This window comes from Anneissia japonica, unplaced genomic scaffold (genome assembly GCF_011630105.1).
Source record: "Anneissia japonica isolate Jap-2015-1 unplaced genomic scaffold, ASM1163010v1 scaffold288059_len961885_cov194, whole genome shotgun sequence".
Lineage (NCBI taxonomy): Eukaryota > Metazoa > Echinodermata > Crinoidea > Comatulida > Comatulidae > Anneissia > Anneissia japonica.
In genome coordinates, this window is record NW_022740566.1 from 391,989 (window position 1) to 414,065 (window position 22,077).

At 33.3% G+C, this 22,077-nt stretch overlaps 2 protein-coding genes and 1 long non-coding RNA gene across 5 annotated transcripts; 2 read left to right on the forward strand and 1 right to left on the reverse strand.

Annotated features, from left to right (window-relative positions):
- The first annotated feature begins 24 nt into the window (after positions 1-24).
- On the forward strand, positions 25-2,147 carry LOC117118259. The gene is made up of 2 exons (XR_004447021.1): positions 25-178; positions 575-2,147. It is a non-coding gene; the product is annotated as an uncharacterized LOC117118259 (long non-coding RNA).
- A 1,152-nt stretch (positions 2,148-3,299) lies between these two features.
- LOC117118258 (rRNA-processing protein UTP23 homolog) lies at positions 3,300-7,660 on the reverse strand. Of its 3 annotated transcripts, none has more exons than XM_033262804.1 (4): positions 7,553-7,660; positions 5,673-5,872; positions 4,995-5,183; positions 3,300-3,695 (listed from the first exon to the last, which is right to left on the reverse strand). In XM_033262804.1, the coding sequence occupies exons 2-4, from the start codon at positions 5,844-5,846 to the stop codon at positions 3,324-3,326; spliced, it is 735 nt and encodes a 244-aa protein (XP_033118695.1). In that variant the 5' UTR covers positions 5,847-5,872; positions 7,553-7,660; the 3' UTR covers positions 3,300-3,323. The 3 variants fall into 3 exon arrangements, with proteins under 3 accessions (XP_033118695.1, XP_033118696.1, XP_033118697.1); XM_033262805.1 differs by having other exon boundaries at positions 5,673-5,868; positions 7,553-7,649; XM_033262806.1 differs by having other exon boundaries at positions 7,592-7,643.
- A 101-nt stretch (positions 7,661-7,761) lies between these two features.
- LOC117118242 (eukaryotic translation initiation factor 3 subunit H-like) lies at positions 7,762-19,217 on the forward strand. The gene is made up of 7 exons (XM_033262762.1): positions 7,762-7,889; positions 8,916-9,072; positions 9,825-9,992; positions 12,127-12,226; positions 13,576-13,722; positions 16,789-16,924; positions 17,832-19,217. The coding sequence occupies exons 1-7, from the start codon at positions 7,833-7,835 to the stop codon at positions 18,042-18,044; spliced, it is 978 nt and encodes a 325-aa protein (XP_033118653.1). The 5' UTR covers positions 7,762-7,832; the 3' UTR covers positions 18,045-19,217.
- Positions 19,218-22,077: the final 2,860 nt, after the last annotated feature.

A 22,077-nucleotide genomic window follows, 5' to 3' on the forward strand; every position in this document is an offset into this window, starting at 1 on the left:
GGCCTATATAATTCCCAATTTCTAAATTCCAGCGCTGTCATTATATATATATATATACGGTAGGCCTATATAATAATTAAATATCATTACATTTTAGGTCCGTTATGCCTTTAGAAAGCATTGCTGTGGCAACAAAAACCGAATTTCATCATCAAAGTCCTCTGCTGAAGTTACCCAGGTAGGCCTATTGAACAATTGCAGCCATTACCATATCTACTCTATTATGTAATTTTAATATCAAGTTAAAATTTTGGTGTAGAACAGTCATTTCCAGTGAAATTGTTTTAATGACTCTCTCCACTAATTGAAATAATTAATAATTATAATAATAATGGAACAGTAATGAACACAAATCTAATCATTACAGGTTTTTCGTACAGTATTATTGTTACTATAATGGTATTAGATATATAAATGTTCTCTCTCTTGTATTATACTTACATATTTTGATTACTATAGTATTTCATTACTTAGAGACTGATCTGTATTTATTATTGTAATAATAATAAAGTTATAATCATGTTATGTAATTACTGTATTTATTTAATATTTTAATTACTTTAATTTTTTACAGACAGCCAATCTGTCTTTTCGATTTACATGAAGTATGTTGATTCAAACGAAGTACAGTATTCAACTTTTAAAGGCCAGAAGACAACTTTTTAAATTAGAGGACCACCTCACGATCCAATACGGATCCCCAATTTGTATTTTATATAATCTTGTTTATTATTATTGTTGTTGTTGTTATTATTAATACTAATTATTCAAAAAATAGCTCATCTGTTTTGGAGTACAAATGTAATTCATTGTAACAGTTCATTGTTACAGTATTAATTATTGTAGTTGTGTCGTTGAATTATTTTAAATAACACATTTAACATTAAATTTAAACATTTAATTATTATTATTATTATTATTATTATTAGATGTGGGTTTGCGTCAGTAAATATCATAGGAGTGATGATTTGCGAATTTTTTCGCTAGTATTTGTATAACATGTCAGGTAGGGCAAATCATCACTCCTATTATTATAGGCAGACTTGTTTCAAACTTAGTTTTTCAGGAGTTTTAGTAATTCAGTATATAATTAAATCCAGAGAATCAGTTGTAAGCAATGGCGTAACTACGGGCAGTGCAGCCAGGGTTATTAGGGGCCCATTCACAAATAGATCTAAAAATATTAATTTTAAATAATTTCCAACTTTTTTTGAAGAATGAAATGGCCAGCGGACCCCTCAATAATATTCAGTTTTTAGAGGAGTAATTATTGATTACTGTGTTGATTTCAAATACGTGGTGTATTCAAGGGTTCCCAGCCAGCTCACCCCACCCTAATTTTTTTTCTTAATTATAAAAGAAATGAGAAAAAAGGAAATATGATGTTAAAAATTGAAGTCTGAGTATGTCATTTCCGGCCATCTAGAGGTGCTATAATCATAACTTTCCTTGCCTTGTGATCTTCACCCTTCCTGGCTACTTTATTTCGAATTCCCTTACCTGCCACTGCAGTTGTTAAATTTTATGTGCCAACAATTTTCTTGATTAGTTTAAAACAGCCTCTGAGACCGAATATAATATGCCCCTCTTCAAATAGTTAAGAATCTGATCATCATTAGTAATTATTACTAGCCTAGGCCTTTAGGAATAGAGGGTAAAAGAAGCATTTCTTACGATGAATTATATTTAAGGAATTCCCTTGCCACATCAAAGGGCACTGGGGCCTTTTTTTCGCACCTAGCTACGCCGCTGGTTGTAAGATCACGTTCGCTGAATGCATTTAGTTACATTTTTCTCATGTACTACATGTAGCGGATGTCTTTTACAAACAGAAGTCTGCTTGAGACTGCTAATTTTGATTTTATTTGGTAATTTAAGTTTACTAGTTGTAGTTAAGGACCCTGTAAGACTTAAAAATCATATGTTAGTATCATTAATATTTTATAACTATTTTTATCATCTTACTTGTGAAAGGAAGTCAAATTGATACAAATTAATTATGTTTACAAATTGTATCATGGCCTCCCCCTCTTTATTCGGAGCAACTTTTATTCTATGTTATATGCTAAAAAGTTACTTATTACATTGTACAGTAAATATCTTCAAATGTGTAACTGGTTTTAAATACACTACAAATACTTACACAATTTGTTGTCTTGTGTAATTTTATGTAATTACTGTAAATTGATCAGTGGTAAATTATTATATGTTCTGGTACTTTGCTCACTGTACATATGTACATTTCATTTCCTTCATGTACTCTATTCAAGTTAAACATACTCAGAGTATAAAGAGGTTTTTATAATTGGTGTACCATACTCGCGCAAAATAAGTGCTGGCCCGATTTAAATATTTTTGGCTCTTTTTGAGGGGCGCTTATTCAAACAGAGTGGAAATCGAGGGGGCGCTGATGGAAATAAATGAAAATTGAAGGAATGCTTATGGGAAATTGGAAACTTAAAGAGGCACTTTTTTTTAATCGCAAGAAAAACGAATGGTTTTGGTGAAGTAAAATGTAATTGTCGAGAGAGCATGGCTCATAAATGTTGGAGTATTTACACGATAGCAGATTAGTGTTGGTGGTCGTGGTAAGTGTGTTGGCCATCTGCCAATTCAGATTAGCAGGATCATTGCTGGGTTTTTTGCTTAAATACGAGAGTGATGAGGTCAGTTTATTTTTGTTGACTGAAAATGGCCATACAGTATTTTAATTTTTAGATATTAAATACTGTAGTTCTAAATCCAAAAAGGGTATTAATAAAACAAGAACAGCATTCTAAAGATAGATCAAAACTGACAACCATGTTAAACTTATTGGAAACACCTGATAGACCGACAGCAGATGGATAGATGGACTGACCAATTGACAATGCTAAGATAGATGCGATTATTTGATGCAGAAAATTAAGTTGATGTACTGTACTGTATGATTGATTTTCTTCGGGAATCGAGGGGCACTTATTCAAAATTGAGGGGGTGCTATTAAAACGGGGCGCTTAAGAAAATGTTTATGTTAGGAGGGCACTTATTCAAGAGGGGCGCTTATTCGCGCGAGTATGGTACTGCATTTAGTACTTCATATTGAGAAACACTGTTTTACACCATCCCCCCCTCCACCCCGACCACACCCTATCAATTTAAGTCTGAGGGCACCGGCCATAAAATAGTGTACCTTACACCCAATCGTGGTGGGGCTGTGGTGGTCTGAACCTTTCATTTGTAAAACTCTCCCCCTGGGCACCCTTACATTCAAATTCTTGGATATAAAACTGAGTAAAAAAATAGTAAAAAACATTACATTGCAAGATAGATGGCATTATAATTTATTCAACTTGGCTTGTCAACTTTTTCTTTCTTCGTTTTCTTTTCCGGTTCTTGCTTCCCTCACGTCCTGGCAAACTATTTAAAACATTACTTTCACTTTGTTTCTTTTTCTTTTTTTTAACTGATAATGGATTTGGTCCTTTTGGTCTTTTCTTCTTAAATCGCTTTCTCTCATTTTGAGGCAAGAATCTTTGTTTCAATTTCTTTAATGTGTCTTTCTCCTCTGCTGAGGGTGCTAGTTTGCTGGTTATTTTGCTCTCTGCTGTTTTCTGCGACACCATTGATGGTTTCTCTAATACAATAGCATTGAAGTTGATATAGAGTAGTGGTGCTGCTGGAATCTTTCGCAGATGCCTAGAGAGGTCTGGATCCTAAACAAAAAACAAAAAAAACAAAAAAAAACTGATGAGTGAAAAGAGGGTGAGGTAAAACAAGTGGTGAACTGTGATATATGCAGTTGTGGCTCTGTGTCTTTCAATCCTGGGTTCAAAACCATTCGTTCCTTCTTGCACACATAATAATAATAATAACAACTTTATTTTATAACGGTCAAAAAACTCGTTCACCCAAGTGGGTGTTCTTCCACGAGGCCGTATGGACATTAAAAAAAATAATTGTGTTAGATTAAAATAATTAAGTGTTAGTACAAAGAAAAAACAAATATATATAATACATAATAATGGTTATTACATTACTATGTTTCTTTTAAAAAGTTCTAGTGTGCTTGAATTTTTTTATATTGCTGTCTAAATTATTCCACAAAATATCCGGTAACATAGACTTCTTTTTTTATATTCCGTTCTTGGCTTGGGTACGTTAAGGTTGTCATTTGACCTAGTGTTGTATTTACTTTCTCTTTGAATAAATCTATTTTTTAAATAATTAGGAGCTAAGTCATTCATTATTTTGTACATTGTGATATTTTCATTAATGTTGAGCATTTGATCAAGATTAGGCCATTTAAGTATGGCCTAATGGTATTCAATAGTGTGAAAATAAAAGTGTTTTTGCAGTACAGTAATACATTTTTGTTCTTTAATATTTTATTAGTTTCAGTCTTGTCCCTGGACAAGGCAGTTTATATGATTGTCACACTTCACTGAACACAGCAATACAGCTTCGGAATGGGTACCTGGTAGGAGCATGGAGCTAAAAGAGGAGCTCCATAACAGGAGGTACTGTACTTCTTTGGAATACATGGTTAGGAATGCTAGGGATTTGAGATACTGCACAAAATTACAGTACATCGATTCTGTTTTCATAAGGAAAAATCAGCCATATTCTAGAGAATGTTAGAATAACTTTACACAAAGAAAAAAATATAATTGGGTCAACAGAGAGGAAAAGGAAAATGACAAGAATTAAACAACAATTAAATTGATTACCAATTCAACACAAAGATGAATATATACAATGGATGAAAATGAAAAGCTTGGAGAGTGTCTAGAGCAAGACATGTGTAAGGCCCAACACCACTGGTGGTCTACTCTGATCTCCAAATCAAATGACAAAATGTAAAACTATATACATGTTATGAGAAACATTGAAAAAATAAGATTCAAGATTTTGTATACTACAAATGCCAATATGGGAATGTATACACACTGCTGTACTTAAATATTATTCAAGAAAACAGAAAAAAAAAAATTTAACATCAAAAACGTTTTTACCTGTGTTGCAATGAAGTAATGATGACTGTTGCTTTCACTGAGCATACTCAGTAGGCACTCGGAAGCCCCGACAGGCTTCCCGTGATGAGGGCATTTACGAACTTTAAACCGTGTTAGAATGGACATGGCACCATACAAGTCACTTCCTAGGTTTTCCATTTCAGCTATAGCACATTTTGTGGTGAGAAGCTTTGTTGAAAAAGAAACCACAAAATAAAATTTTATCTCACAAAAATACAAAAAATGTTAAATTGTATAAGTCTTGTTTACACGGCAGATCACCGTGATGATCGCTTTTATCCATAGATATAGGTGTTAAGTGGCCATGTAAACGGTGTCAGTAACTCTGCATAACGGATCAGTAACCGCGATGATCTAAAGAGTTACCTCCCCATCGCAACGGTGTTAACAGAGATCAAATTCGCTGTTGTCATCCCTGTTGATAAACAGCGTGAATACTATTATATACATTTTTTACAGTTTTTTGACAAAGGGTTTCAAAACAAACAGCAATTTGCCTGTTTTTTTTCAGGTCAGTTCTAATCACGTGATTTCCTGTACAACCGATGATATTTTTAATCATGTAGACGCTCAACTGGAGATCATCGGTGTTACTTATCTGATAGCAAACGGCTGTGTATTGTATGTAACGGCCCTATTAACATTTTTCTGCCATACCTGAACCTCTTCTCCGATGTACTTTGGGATCTGTTCCTTGAGGTTAATCTTGTACTGGAGGGCCATATTGGTAAAGGTACCATCAATGAGAATCTGGTACGGGGGTCTGAACTGGTAGTTATTCTTGTAGAATGACAAGAACCGCCTTGCATGCTTGTACCTTCTAACCTTCATCTTGATCTCATGCTTTTCGTTTCTATCTGAAAAAGTTTTCGGGAAAGCGTTTGAGGCCTTTACAATGAACTTGATAGCCAGACTGTATAGTAAAGTAAGTAAGATAAGTAAGTAATATATCCTCGAAATGCCTTAGAAATCTGTCCACACATTTCAGAAAATAAGGGCGCTGATTTCCGCAGATTTTGCTGAAAATTAGGTTTTGACCAAATCTCAATATGTATAAACACAATGTATTGTGCAGTAATTAAGATTCTGTGCACCTATGTTCCTAGCGATTTTCCGCGCAAATTTGAGCTTGTTTTTGAGGTATCATCCATGCAATTAAAATATTTTACAGTAGTGCAAGATAGCATTAGGCCTGGTATGTAGGCCTATATGTAGCTATTAAAAAAAACGCTGTGGCTAGTCATTTTTATAGGCCCATTTGATGTACTTCGATTGGGGCTTATCACAATGTTTGGGTTAAAAGTCCTTTCTGTTATTCTTGCATATTTTATGGTCTACCATAGAGAATGGTCTACTTAGGCCTAGGGCATATGTAGGCTGAATACCCGCCTAGGGGCCTCGCTTATAGGTATACAGTACTACTTTTAGGCTAGGCTTAGGGAAGTGCTACTTGTAGTTATTATTGCTGATTGAAATAGCCAACCAAGCAACATGGCGATTGTAATTATCAGTGAGAGTAAACTTTATTTGTAGTGTATAGCCTAGGCCTACTGTGCGCATACTACAGGGAATTAGTATGCACAGTAAAGTAGCAGGGGTACAGTAGCTAAGGCTAGGCCTGGCTTCTACTATTAAAATAGTTTACTCAGGCGCTTGATGTCGCCAAGTCTAGCAAAACTGCTGTTCTTTTTATTTGCTATAGGCCCTAATAATAATAATAATAGGGCCTCGGGCTACGGAATATTAATCACAGCTTGTCAACAACACCCGCGAACGAACAAAATTTCTTATCTTCGATCGTTGCTAAAACCATAAAACACACACTCACTACTCTTGGTCTTGCAGCAGCAGTGCACTGAATGACGTCACACATGTATCGGCGTTTCTATTGGCTAATCATGACGTAATATCATTTACCGTACCTTTAGCAATCGGAAGTTCCGATACGGTACCGTATCTCTACTAGGCGTAAAAAAAAAAGCTCCGTACTATGATGAACATATGAAAAAAAATGTTGTACAGTAAATAAATAATATGTACAGCATAGATATACATTCTGACGGCTATATATCCCCTGCAGATACTAGGTAAAAAAATAGTATAGTTCTGTAATTTAATGTATGCCAAAGAAGTGTTAAGCATGTTTCTCTACTACTAGCATAAATGTAGTACTAGTAGTACTAGTAGTAGGCTAGTAAGTAGGCCTACTGTGTGTATAAAACCGTAAACGAAACCATCATAAAGGGTTGTCCTCTTAAGCAGTCTATAACCTCCCTTAACGTCACAACATTGTCAGAAGGCACGGCACAGAGCGTAGTAGGTGTTCGCAAGTGCGAGAGAGAGCGCTCCTATACGACTAGGCTAGCCCTACGTAACTACTTAAACTTACTCCCTCCAGCAGTACCAGTAGTCTAGGCTAACGTAGCCTAGGTAGGCCTATCAGTCTTTAGAGTAGTAATATATGCTATAGATTTGATATGCTTATTATTTAATCTAATCTAAAAATATACAATTAACTATATTTATTATAATACAACCTTTAATGTTCAACGATCATACAAAAATACACAATGTACGTTTTATCCTGATTCGGTTAGAAGCGATCCCACAAAAAACCAACACATGTGTTTGACATTTGACCTTTTGACCAATATATAATTGTGATTAGACCCTAACCATAATTATTAAATCAATCATGTACATTAAAATAAATAATAAAATTTGTGCTTTAAGTTATATAGAGGATTAAAAAATCGAGAGAAATAAATTATGAATTAGATTATATTAATAGAGAATTACATACAAGACGTGAATAAAATGGCGGCCGTAAGCACGCTCGAACAGCCGGTCTCCCAAGTACAGATTGATGGCTTAGTATGTGTTTCTTTAGCATTTATTTATTTTAACTTAGGTATATATTTAAAAAGTATGTATATGCTATTATAAAATATATTGTACTTTGTAAATTTGTTGTAGTTTTGAGGTTTTATTGGACCTGGCCCCACTAGCGTACACCACCATGCCATCATCATCGAGGGCCTAGGTAGCCTGGCCTAATAAATAGGCATATCTTCGCCCAGCCAGGAAGCTGGTGGCCTATGACAAAGTATAGGCTTAGCTAGGCAAGGTCGAGTAGTTTTCGGTTGTAGAGAAGCAGTGGTAGCTGGGCTAGGCCTCCTAGCCTACAGTAGATTCGTCAATAAAAAAAAAAATTAATTAAAAATAAAAAAATAAAAAAATTTATAGGTAGGCCTATTTTTCAATTCAATGAAAGAACACATTGATGTGGGTAATCTGCTGTTTAGATGACAAAAATTGGTTGAATGTTTACAGAGTCATGCTAAATTTAATGAAATAATTTTTTTCCCAGATTTACGCATGTTGGCCTATCTTAAATTTGTGACCATATGCATGCACCGCATGTACAGCCTACAGTAGCTAAGTCTAGATGCGATGTTCTCTGTGCAGGCATTCTGGTAGGCTACGCGATGACACATCACTCATATCGCGGCCTGGAGTGGCTCAAACTCTACCTAGCCTAGGGTATTTAAACACACTCAGGCACAGAGACTTATTCAATTAAATCAAAAATAACATTAAATAAGTTAATATATCTTTTATATTTTCATAATTTTTATATGTGAATGAGTCATTTTAATTTTTTTTTTTTGTATTTTAATTTTTCTTAAAATTGAAAATGTTCTAAACATAACACCACTAAGTTTTTTGAAGGTGGGAATTCCATCTTCCGAATTGGAAATTACAGGAAATCATTGTCTGATTGATTACCATCATTGCCAATTGGCATGTTGTTTGGGCACTAGATTTAACTATTTTTTGTATATTTTTAGTGTTTATAATGATAACATAAAAATAATTTTTTTCTTCTATTCTTTTCAGGTTGCTCTCAAGATTGTCAAACATTGTGAAGAAGAAGGAGGATGTACTGGTGAACTTGTACAAGGGGTTTTGTTAGGCCTAGTCGAAAAAGACACTCTTGAAATTACTAATTGTTTCCCATTTCCAAAACACACCGACGATGAGGACTTTGATGATGGTATTGATGCTAGTGTATATTAGTTATATATACTCTAAAATCTAAATCTTGAAAACAAATTTAGGCAATGGTTATTGTTACACCAGTTTAAAACCAATTCCTAATTCTGATTGGTGGTTGTATTTATGGATTGGAGTGGGACAATTAACGTTCAATCAGAATTATGAATTGTTTTCAGACTGGTGTAACAATTGTGCCTACCTTTTTTAATTGATTTCTCTTAGGTTGCAGTTTATACACTGAAAAATTTAATTTTTCAATATTAATAATAGGACTTTAGAAAGCAATTGTAAGCAAATCACATAACGATACAGTATTTTTTTTTAAACCTTTCCACAGAGCTTATCAAATTTTACAATACAGAAAGAACATTTCCAGTTTGGTTTCTGATCTTAAAATGTTTAATATTATAATTTATATAGTGTTGTATATTGCTTTCATTTCATTTTCAAGTTTCATCTTTTTGGCTCAAATAAAAATCTCTTGGCTGATTTCTGCTATATAAACCATTTCGTGTATCACTGCAGTTGCATAGTGAAGTGTTTATACAGTACGGTACAGCCATTAATAGTATCTATAGCGCCCTCTGGAGGGTGAAATGCTCTAATTGTCCGTATTATTAGCTAATTAAACAAAATCATTTGATAATCAATAATATTCATGCTGTTATTGTCATTGTTGTTATTATTGTTACTGTGTTGCTGCTGTAGTTATTGTTATTAACATTTATTATTATTGTTCCTATAATATAGAGCAGTATCAGATGGACATGATGAGGAACCTTCGGCATGTGAATATTGATCATCTCCATGTTGGATGGTATCAGTCAACTCACTATGGAACATTCCTTAACAAAGAGCTGCTTGATTCCCAGTACAACTATCAGCATTCTATAGAGGAATCTGTAGTTCTTATATATGGTAAGGAATTGTTCCGATGGTAAAAATAATGATAATTGTCAACTTATATAGCGCATAATGTAAAATACCTCTATGCGCTTTACAGCATGGTGTGGTAAAAAATTATTAAAAGTTTCACCTAACAAAAATAATAAGTAACTATAAAGAATAACAACAATAAAAATAAATATATAAAGTTAATAAATAAATAATTTGAAAATGCAGAATTTTATTTACTTTTTTTAAGATGATTGTTAAATATTTTTTTCCTTAGTTGTATTTCCTTACCTTTTACTCTTTTCTCCATTTCTTTTTTCCACTTTTCTTTTATTTTCTTTCATACTTACGACCCGTCTCTCTTTTCCTTTACTTCCCTGTAATTTCTTTTCTTACCTTTTCTTCCCCTACCCCCTTTTCTTCCTTACATTTTTCATTTTTCTACCTCTTTTCCCATTCCTTTACCTTTTCTTACATTATATTTTCCTTTTCTTTCACTTCCACACTTCTTATTAAAATAAGGATTATGTTACTGTAGTTTTTTATGGAGTGGAAATACATCAAAATAACAATGAATTCACCGATTTATAAAATTAAATTCTCATCCAACTGTAAGATATACAAAACTTAGAGGATGGAAGTGATCCTCTATACCCCTGGTTCTTCATTACTTTATTTGAAGGGCCAGATTAATTTTAGATTTGATATCATGGGCCAAAAAAAAATCTCTTTGTTTCAAGTATCTTGCTATAATTTATGGACCTAAGGTAAAATCCTGGGATGCTGTGGCCGAAAGCCCCTGTTGGCCGCACAGACGTTTGACATTTTTTGGCAATTTCAAATTCTATTCTATTTTTAATTGTACTTCCTACAGCACAATATTAGGACACTAAATTCATTACAATTTTTGCACCATAAGCTTCATATAACATTTTGCCAAATGAGAAATTAGGACACTTCATTTCACTATTTCTTGCTTATTAATCTTTTATTTCTTGCTTGCGAAAAATCTACCAATAATTCAGAACGTCTGAAGGTGGTCCAGGTCGCTAAGCTTCTGGAAGCTCTAACAATTTTGTAATTTTGAATGCTTAAGGCCCGTAATTTATCTTAAAACCTCATGTTCTGTAAAAGTTACATATGAATTTTTTCCCTAACGAATGCATTGAGTTCTTCTTTGAGAGAGTTCCCTCGGACGGGAATCTGCCTCTGCAACGGGAACCACCACATAATTTCAATTCTTGCAAAATTAGAGTTTGTTGGGAACTGACGGTTTTAAGTACTTATCATGATAAAGTGCTGCATTCAAAGCAGTCCTCGAATAGTTGCATAGGCCTAATAATAAGCAGACTTATACAGATTTGGAAATAAAAAAATAAAGCATATTTTCATGCTTAAAAATATTTTTCAGGGTCACTAATAGAGCTTGTCATGTCTTCCTTTCTTTGTGCAAGCGTAACTGTGAGCGAAGTATCGTTCCCTGAATTGGGCTTATTTCCCCCTATCATATTGACCTTACTTCTTATGCCTAACCAAATATTGTTACCTGCAACAACAACTCCCTGGTAATAGTAATCCTGTAGGAGTATTTTCAAACCAAACATGAAGTTACAGGCATAATCATGACAAAAACACAGTATTTTTTTAATCAGCCATACAAAGTTTGTACAACTTAATAGTTTGGCAGACAATCGGTATTTTCTGTGTGATTTCACCTATCCTATATCCACCAAATACCAGGGCTTTTTAAAGGCTAAAACATTTCGCCTGTAAAATCTTGGGTCCACTCATAATAAAAAAAAGTCTCTGATAAAGTTTTTATTTTTAATTCGCTATGTCATATCCAGCTGAACTAAGACTACCAACCTTTTGCCATTTGTCCATTGGTTAGTAACAGATTTAATTCTAGATCTGGTTAGGGGTCACCCCTACATCACATTGACCCAGTGTTGTGTTTTGGCCTTCACTTTATTGAAAAAATATTCATCGAATGGCTATTAATTTCAGTCCGTGGTTCCGCCTATTAAGAGCCAGGGTTCTATACGCTAGGGGAGTAGAGTTATCACATGATGTGACCCTATATTAGGTTTCCAGAAAACACCTTGTTATTCCGTTCAATTATAGATACACTAATTATTTTAAATTTACATCTCACTAGACCCAATCAAGACTACAAAAGGAAGCCTCAGTTTGAAAGCATACCGTTTGACAGCTGAGGCCATGGAAACTTACAGGGAACGAGATTTCTCACCAGAAAGGTAAAAATGGAAACAGTACATTTTTGTTTATATTATTACAAACAATATAAACCTTGTCATCGCGGGCTTTAAAAATGTGAGGTTAAATTTTCTTTGTTAACACATAAACTAGTAGTAAAAAGACTTGTAGTAAGCTGAAATATGTAGGTACTGTCTGATGTGTAGTTGAACCGCTGGTAGTATCTTATGTTGTTGATGAATAATAAAGATGTAGGCGATAAAACCAATCAAAAAAATAATTTTTGGAACATGATTGCCTGAGGTTATATGCAAACATTTCTCATGAATAAGTTAATTTAGGACTGGTTATAAGAGTCAGTCACTGTGTGTACTGTATTTTATACTTTGCGATGCGATAGTTATTCCAAAAATCAGTCAGCTTTACGATACACTTTCGATGGACAGATGCTCGGTCTTTGCTTGCAGGCAAACAGCTAAGCAGCTAGAAATGTTAGTTTAATACTGTATACGATGTCCAGTTCGCTCTTTGTTCGAAAGCATAAATACAGGCAAGCATAAAAAATGATAGACTTACTAGGCCTATACGATGTCGGGTTTTCTGTACAGACGTCGTACAGCGAGTTTCTCTAGTGATGTTCATGTGTGTTTCAAATATTGTTTAATAACCGTAATATGAAAATGATTATTTAAACAGCCGAAACCATTGCTTGAATGCCGTAGAAAATGTAGGAATCCTAGTACAGCACTGTAGTGAGTATAATTACAAATACTATGCCAGCAAACCTAGGCCTAGCCTAGGCTAATTAATTGGGCTAGACGATTTTTGCCACGGTTCGCGATTGGAAATTATTTAGGAGTATGTTGATGAATTTATACATGAATACGTAGGACAGTCACATGGCCCCTACCTAATTTTTTTTTTCTGGATCTGCATCTGTACATTGTAATTTATATTAACTAATAATATACACTACTGCCCTGGTACAGGTCTAGTTCTCAATACCTATTAACCTTTATCTCAAAAGTCAGTGCTGTTTCCTTTGCCAAGCTGTAATATTTTTAAATTTATTTATTCATACATACATTGCAGTATTCAATACCTTGTGAAAAAACAGCTCAGTTGCTAGAGAATTCAAACAGATTACAGTAATTAAATAGTCCTGGGTTCCAATCCTGAAGGGGTTATGATTGTTGGAGGTATTTCTCCAGCCAAGTTTAAATACACCCTAAATTTTTATTCAACTCTTCCTAAAATTTGTTTACATGCTCCTTGTAATTATTATTTTTACAGGTATGGTTTATGTTTACAATTATGGCTGCTTCATACAATAGATAACAAAGAGAAAACTTCATTTTAGGTTAACTTATATTCTGTTCTTCTTTGGTAGCACCAAGAAGAATGGTCTTACATATGAAAAACTGTTTGAAGAAATACCAGTGAACATCCGTAACTCCCATCTGATTAACATCATGCTATGTGAACTGGAGGAGCAGTCACCGCCCTCCGGAGACACTTTTCTAAACCTCGCTACTGGGTAAGTTTAATGTTTAAGGCCTTGTTTAGACTGTCAAATTTTATTCGACTAAAGCATGTGACATGCCCAAATATGGTCATGATGGTATCACATCATGATCATATATAGGCACATCATGACTATATATGTTTCCGTAAAATAGAATTTGATGGTTTGGACAGAGCATAACATGTTGACAAGTCTGGTTAAACTAGAGGTGCAAGTTATCTCGTGAGGCATTGTGTGCAGGCCATTATTTAATAGGAACTTTAGAAAGAAAAAAATCTTTATTCTACACACTGCCAATCAAGTGTTTGTTGAGCTGTCTGCACAAACAGCTTACATTACATTGTCATTCAGAACACAGAACACTTTGTGTTAGTACACCCAATTACCATGCAACCATTTTTTAGCAGTCAACAAGTTGAAATATCAGTTGAGCAGTATCTGTTAAGCAAATAGCATTTAAGTTAAGTGCTTACTTCTGTGTCTCAGTATGTTATTAGCATTCAATTTATGAATTAAACAAGAAAATAAATTCTTTGCCATTTCACATATATCTGATAATACTGTTCGTGTATTATTTCCGTAAATCTGCTTGTATATTAGTCTGTATTTTAACAAAAGAACTGAATAGTTTCAGTTTCTATTGAAGCTGATAACTTTTTTGATCTTTTAAAGCTTCTCAAACTATGGGTGCAAATCAAATTTGGGTTGCCAAAACCCTGTTTCTGACAAAAAAGACGACGTCACTTTGGTTAAGCTAATTTCAAAACATAGTGTCAAATACTTTTACATAACCTTCCTACAAAAAGACGTAGCTACAATGGCGAAAGCTAGAAATTCATTGTCAACTCAAAACCTAGAATCTACTCTCAAAATTGTGCTGTTGCCAATTTCTAAGGACTGATAAGATCATTAAAAAAAAAGTAGGAGCTCACAATTACATGTACATGCAGTTAATAAATAATGATGCTTTGTGTATAAAATGATGAGTTGCTTTGTTTTTTTTGGTTTTTTTTTTTGTTCCTTTTTGCAAGTGGTGGGCATGTACAAGCTTCAGTTTTCAATTATATTTTGTCCAGTCAACCTCACCCAAGTCAACTGTGCTGTATTGTTACATTAATCATTTCAAAATAATAAAAATATTAAATAAATAAATATTCTCTATACTATAAAATGAAACATTCTGCACATGATCGAAGATCATCGAAATGCATTGTGCACTGTGCTGAGTAAGTAAAAACTGAAACTGTTTATCACAGCCACTTTGTATTCGACTTAGCCAAGGTTGACTGTAGAAATACAACGATAGACCGCAAATATCTTTACCTGATAAATTAGAAGGCAAGTGCTATGGCTATCGAAATTTACTAGCAGAGATTTTATATTAAAAAAAGAAAGCCCCAGTATGTCAGAAAAAACAGTGGCATTATGATTTTATTGAGCTTCAAGTAGACCTAAGCAATCAACACATATATTAACATGACAGTAACCTAGTGGTATGACGATATACACCTTGCGTTGCCAAAGAATACAAAGTCTGGAAGTGGGTTGCAACCTGAAAAGTTCGAGAAGAAGCAGGGTTTTAACGGACCAATGAAAGGATTGTGGTGCATCATATATATATATATATATATATATATATATATATACCTAAATCATTATGTTTGACAAGAATCACAAAATTTTGAAAACATCGTCAAAAATAACAAGTATATATTACAATATGTATTACAAAACTATTTTGATAAATTGAGGATTAATAAATATGTATTACACAAAGACAAAGGTGATATGCAGTAATACTGTAATATTAAAATTCTCTTGTTTGAAATGATAAACTTTAATGATTGCAATAAACAAATATGAGTTGTATGGAATTTAAGATAATGCATTTAAAACGTAACTGATAGACAGTTCAAATTAATCAGGTGATAATGAAGATTGTATTCATTCAGATGCTTGTTAATAAAAAAAATAAATAAAATATCCTAAGCTATGCATCTCTCTGTGAATGGCTCCTGCAGCATGAATGGTTGAAGTAGTGACAGTTTTAATGTGACTTAAGCCCCATTTACACTAGACGCGATTACGACACAACAAGGACATATCATCGCATAGTTTTTTATTCTTCAACACTGCACGCATCTGTATCGTGTCGTGTTGTTGTAATCTTTTCTAGTGTAAATGGGGCTTTATTGGGGTGTCATTCTACAAATTAATTTGATTAAACAATAGTAACATGTCTGTTTTATTTTGCACAAATACCACTTACCGTAGGCCACTATTCATTATTAAATTGTAATTACTTTTCATAATCTAGGTGATAAATTTTAAGATAGTAATCAAATTTTATGAATTTTAGAATCCTGTATGTTGATCCCATGATTGTAACTCTGGTATGCAGATACACCTCCGCTGGTGGTAATTAAAAATGATGATGAATATTTATCTTGTATGTTGATAAATTGTTTATGTGGTAATGAAAATAAGTCAGCATTAATCCTGCTTGTTAAAATTTTAAGTATCCTGAGCTATGCATACCTGGAAATTTGCTCTGAAGCAGTAATGTATAGGGACAATTATGAAATTCATTTTATGAAATTTCTTGATTACATAATATTATAATGATAATTACAATAATTATTGTTGTCACTGTCAGTCTTCCAGACTACAAATTACCACTAAGTTCTCTTTATTCTGTGGTTGTTGGATTATTGGACTTGGCACCCTGGGGAAAAATTTACATTGCAATTACCATAAAACTAAATAGAAGCCCTAGGCTTCTTTTGTTTTTTGTGACATTTGGATGGGCTTCTTTTGCGACATTTGGATGGGCTTCTTTTCGAGATAAAGCCCATCGGGCTTCTATTCGAGGTTTACAGTAGTGCATTTGCAATTACCAGTTACCCATACTCAATGGTTGATGAACGACAAACTGGAACAAGTGCCTTACATAAGGACCCAAGGGAAGTGGAGAGAATGTTATTCAAAGCCCTAGAGCCTGGACTGCTACAACTGTCCAGACTCTTCCACATTGAATCTCATACACTTTTACCTATCTGTTTTTTATTTCCTTTTAAGCAACGTGCTTGAAAAAAATATGGAACTTCTTATGGATTGTTTAGATGACATAAATCAAGAGACCATTAAATTTCTAAACTATCAGCGAACACTGTACAAGATGAATGCAAATAAGCACCAACAGATTTATAAAAGGGTAAGACTTTCACATTTTTCTCTTCTAATTATTAGTAATGATAATTTAAGGTAATACTAATGATGTTACATGAATAAACGTGTCCCCGTAGAAATCCCCATAGTCAGTCCACTCACGCCATTATTTTATGTACCAAAATAAAGTAGTATGGCAGTATACAGTACACTACAAAACAAAAATAAATGAAAAATAAATCGGGTCAGAAAGGTGTTAACAGGAAATTACATTTCTGATCTTTGACCTGAGTTTGCCTGGCCTTTTCTCCATAACTGTGAGTCATAATTTAACCAGTAAAACCTCAAACACATGATTGTTTACACATTGCAATTTAGAATTGAAATAGCATGTCTAGGAACAGGAAGGGCAACACCAGGTAAAATGAGAAAAGGTCACCCAAGGGAAGAAAATTATTATTATTATTATTTTCTTAAATTGTATCCAATGATAAATTAGAGGAAATGTTTTTTTTTTTTATTGTACGCTTACTTGAATTAATATAATAGCAATTAAAAATACAATCTTTATTTTATAATGGCTATAGTACTTGTTCATTTAACAAGGCCATAAATATCATGAAAATGAAACAGACTTAACACTATGGCAAATTAACAATTTTATATTAGCTAAAGATAAGTAATGAAAACATGAATCATTTGTACTTAAATATATACAGTGTACTGTATATTATTAATAATATTGAATTAAGTTTTTTTTATGGTTTTGATATTATTACTACTTGTATTATAATTAATACTATAATAATGAGGATTTGTATGTACAGTATTAATATTATAATAATTAGGATTTGTATGTACAGTACAGTATTTAATTATTGTAGATCATTGTTGTATGCAGTTTGTGATATTTCACTTATTAACCAAATTGTTGTTGTTTTGTTTTGTAACAGAAACAAGAGAATGAAGCAAGAGCAGCCAAAGGTCAACCTCCGCTTCCGGAGGAGGACTTGAGCAAGCAGCAGAAGGCACCAATCGTGCCTTCACGCTTAGACAGTTTACTCATATCCGGTCAAATGAAGAAGCATTGTGACGAGATCAGTCGGTTTGCTACACAGAGTTTTGGCAAGCTATTTATGGCAGAGGCATTACAACCCAAAGAATGAAAGAACAGTATTTCGAATATCATAATCGATGCAAATCGAAACAATGGATTATAATCATCGCCATGTTAAACCACACTGTTGATATGGTAAACAAACCTGTTTGTATGATAAACTATTTGATTGCTAATGTAAATAACCTGGTGCTATTTGCTATTGTCAACTGCCCCTTAATTTTACTTTAGCCGAGTCTTGGTACACCGAGAATGTGTTGTATTGTTGAAAGTAAGACTGAGAGTAAGATTAGTGTCTCTTAATTTCCCTCCTCACAATACATTCCCAGATTTATCAAGTTAGTAAAATGCATTTTAGTAACCAAGTCTTCAAATATCCATAGTAAATATACAGAGGTTCCATAGCACCTAGTAATTTGTTTTGAGTGCAAAACACGAGTTGCTTAAATTACAGGTGCTGTACAGGATAATAACAGCTGTGGAATTTCAAACAACAGCCCACGTTTTTCTTAGTTTTCACAATAATTTATCAGTAATCTGATGAAAAAGTCATTTGTTCTGGACTTTATAGCTATTTATATATGGGTCTAGGCCTATAATAAATTTTAGTAGTATATTTGTCTGTTTCTGTAAGTCCGTACTTAGGCAAAATTTCTGTAGTAACTACAGAAATTCCCGTAGTACTTGAGAAGTCTGCGTTTCTGCCCTTCGCCTTTTTCTGATTTGTCACTATGCTCTGAATGTACATCCATTATTCAGAATTGGACAAAAAAACAACCTAGCATAATATAATCAATTCAGTTTTGTATTAGTGCTATAGCCATCAGCAATTAATTTCCATAGTAACTAATAACAGCACTCCATATTTATATATGAAAGCAAATATAATATTATTACTGTACTAGCAACATAACCAGAATTCTATTACTGTATATCTCATGCCAAAAGAAGAAAAAAATCAGTAAATAGAGCCAAGGCAAGCAATGCCCACTCAATTTGTGTATTTGTGACAAATGTGGATCAGAATTTTTGTAGGGATGAATAATGACTAAAAGAATGAGATATTATTTACTTAAGATGCCAGTTAAGGTAGTTAATCATACAACTAGTCTTATTTCTGGTAGGGTTCCTCAATTTTTTTTTAAAAGACTGATGACACTTCACAATTGATACTAAACCACTATATAAATATTGAAATGAATAAAGGTAGAAAACAATTATATCACTTTCTGTATTTTCTTATTAGTACATAATATTGTACATAATTATTACTGTTATAGTATTTTAGTATAAACTAATCTGACCTCAAGTCAGCCTTTTTTTTTTAGGGTGGGGGAGGAAAAAGGTCCTAAAATATTTGTATGAATATTTCAAAAGACCCTTTTTCAAACCTAAATTAATAAATTTGATATCTTGACCATGAACTTCAGCCTCTGGTTACCATACCAGTGCAACAGACAGAATATTCTTTAAAATTGAATGCAGTGGCTTCTTTGTCAGAAGCAAATCACAATGCAAGACTTTTTTTAAAACTCACGAACGTCTTAAGTGGACTCACATGACAATGCTTCTTTTATACAATATCAATTCTCGACTCAAAAAGTTCAACAGCCAGACTCCACTACAAACATTTGAATACTGTACTCCCAAAATAATAAAATAAAGTGCTGCTAGAATTTACAGAGAATTCTAATTAAATTATAGTATTATATACTGTACAGGCGCGGATCTAAAGTTTACCCTTACTGTAGCAAAGATGGGGTCACAAGAGAGCATAACTGCTTGTTCCGTCGCTGGAAGGCAAATTTTAGACATGGGGGTGGGGTGGGTGAGTGAGGAGTCTTGGGGTCCTCCTTTGGAAGAAAGTTTTGTTTTCTAGATGCTTGGAAATTCACTTTCGTGCATTATGAGACATCTATTAAAAGAATTCATAGTTTTTCCCTACTTACTATGGACAATTAATTGATAAGTGGCGGATTGGTGTCCGCTGTTGTTTTGGTGAATAGATAAATAAAAAAATGAATAAATAAATAGATAATAAAGATTATGATGAGGAGGAGAGGCACCGTAGGTAGGTGATGACAGGTTCCTGTACAAGATTAATTAACAGGCCCTTTGATGTGAATTATCAACCAAGACCCGTAGCCCGAGTTAGTTGCGAGTCTGGCAACATTATCGTCGTCGTCACATTTTCAATGCACACAATCGAACAACAGTAATTGTCTACAATCCAGTACATTCTCAACTGTCATGAAAATTTCATATATCCAAAAAATAATTGCATGCACCAAATTGGAAGGTTTAACCTAAAATTTTGATATATGGTTTATGTTGTTTGTTGAATAGTAATATTACATTCTAATGTGACCACAACATAAGGAAGTCCACTCTTTAAATTCTAAACAGAACACTTTTTTACACGTAGCTTCAGACACATAAATATATATTTCCATAGGGCTAAATTTCAAGGAAGTCCGCTCTTCACATGTTTAGCATAGATAGTAGAGATTTTGATTGCCTATCAATCTCATATATCCGAATTTTAGGAAATTACGTTTTATGGATGCATTGGCATGGGAATTTTAACCTAATCATTTTGATATACGTTTTATGTTTGTTGAATGATCTTCTTTAATAATATTACAGTATAATATCATGACAACATAAGGAAATGCTGCGCATAATAGAGTACAGGGAATTCTGATTGTTTATCAATCATTATACACATGATTATGTTAGATCCAATTTCCAGGAAATTATGTTTTATGCATGTTCCAAAGTGCAAAGTTTAACCTAATAATCTTAAATGATATTTTAGTCTAAAATTCACCTTATGACCATCTTATGCACCCATCGCACCACCCCACTCACTGGATATACGGGGCCTGGAAACTTTATATTTTACTTGCTATTATACGCTTAAGTGTCCGTAAGTTTTAAGCTCTAGTTCTACAATAGTCTACCCACTCCATTAAGGACCGGTCTTTTTTTAATAGCATTCATTAAAATAATGAAATGGTAATTCATTAATAAAAAAGTAATACTTTATTTTGTTCTAAATGGAATGAATTAAATAACCATATTAAAAACTCTCCGTCGATTTATGTTTTTAATCAAATATTAAATAACCACATACATCTTTTAAAGTACAGAAAAAAAGTTACTATGAGATCGGTGAAAGACATGAAAACCAAATTCATACTACAGTAGTATAATACATCCTGGTTTTAGTGGCTTAAAGTTTCACGTATTTGCTTATGGTCTGTGAAATAATTCAAAATGTGCATGTGTACACAAAGTTGAGGGTCCACTTCACTTCTTTTCTCTTTGCCATATTTATGAAACAAAAAGAAAACTGCTCACAAATGTCAACACAATTGTAACCCATGTTTTAGCCTTCTTTATCTTTTACTTTTTTATATGATTTATTTTTATTTGGATCAACTTTTGATCAGAATAAATACATCTTTATTAAATTTGCAGGTTAGGTATTTTATATATATTGTTGATCATTATTTTTATATATTTCAGTTACTTTTATTAGTGATATTAAATTAATTTTAATTTTACAGTACAGTACTGTAATATGTTTGGAGGCTTCTCTATTAAATACAGTAATAAGCCATTTAAAACCTCTAAATTGTCATATTTAATACTTTTGATAGATTTTTAAGCAACACCCAACCACGCCCACTTTTTTTTTGTTGGGGACATCAGCCCCAGATGTTTTCAAAATCACAACCTATATTTAAAAGCTGTACTGAATGCAAAAAATTAGCCAAGCTGGCTTTGTTTTCATACAGGCACTTGGAATCATGTAAAGCCTCTTTTCCTGTCGACGTTAAGCAACGTTAATCGACGTTTACAACATCTATCGTCAATTTTTTAACGATGATCTTTGAAGTTGAATGAATAACGATTTTATTAAAAATCGTGTCGGTCCGCCAAAGCTGACCATGTAAAACGCTGAATCGTTAAAGTTGAAAATTTTTTATGCTGATTCATCATGGCGCCTTTTGTCAGAAAGCTAACGATATCAATGTCTAGCACCAATTTGCGATCGATTTTACCCCTTTTCCTGT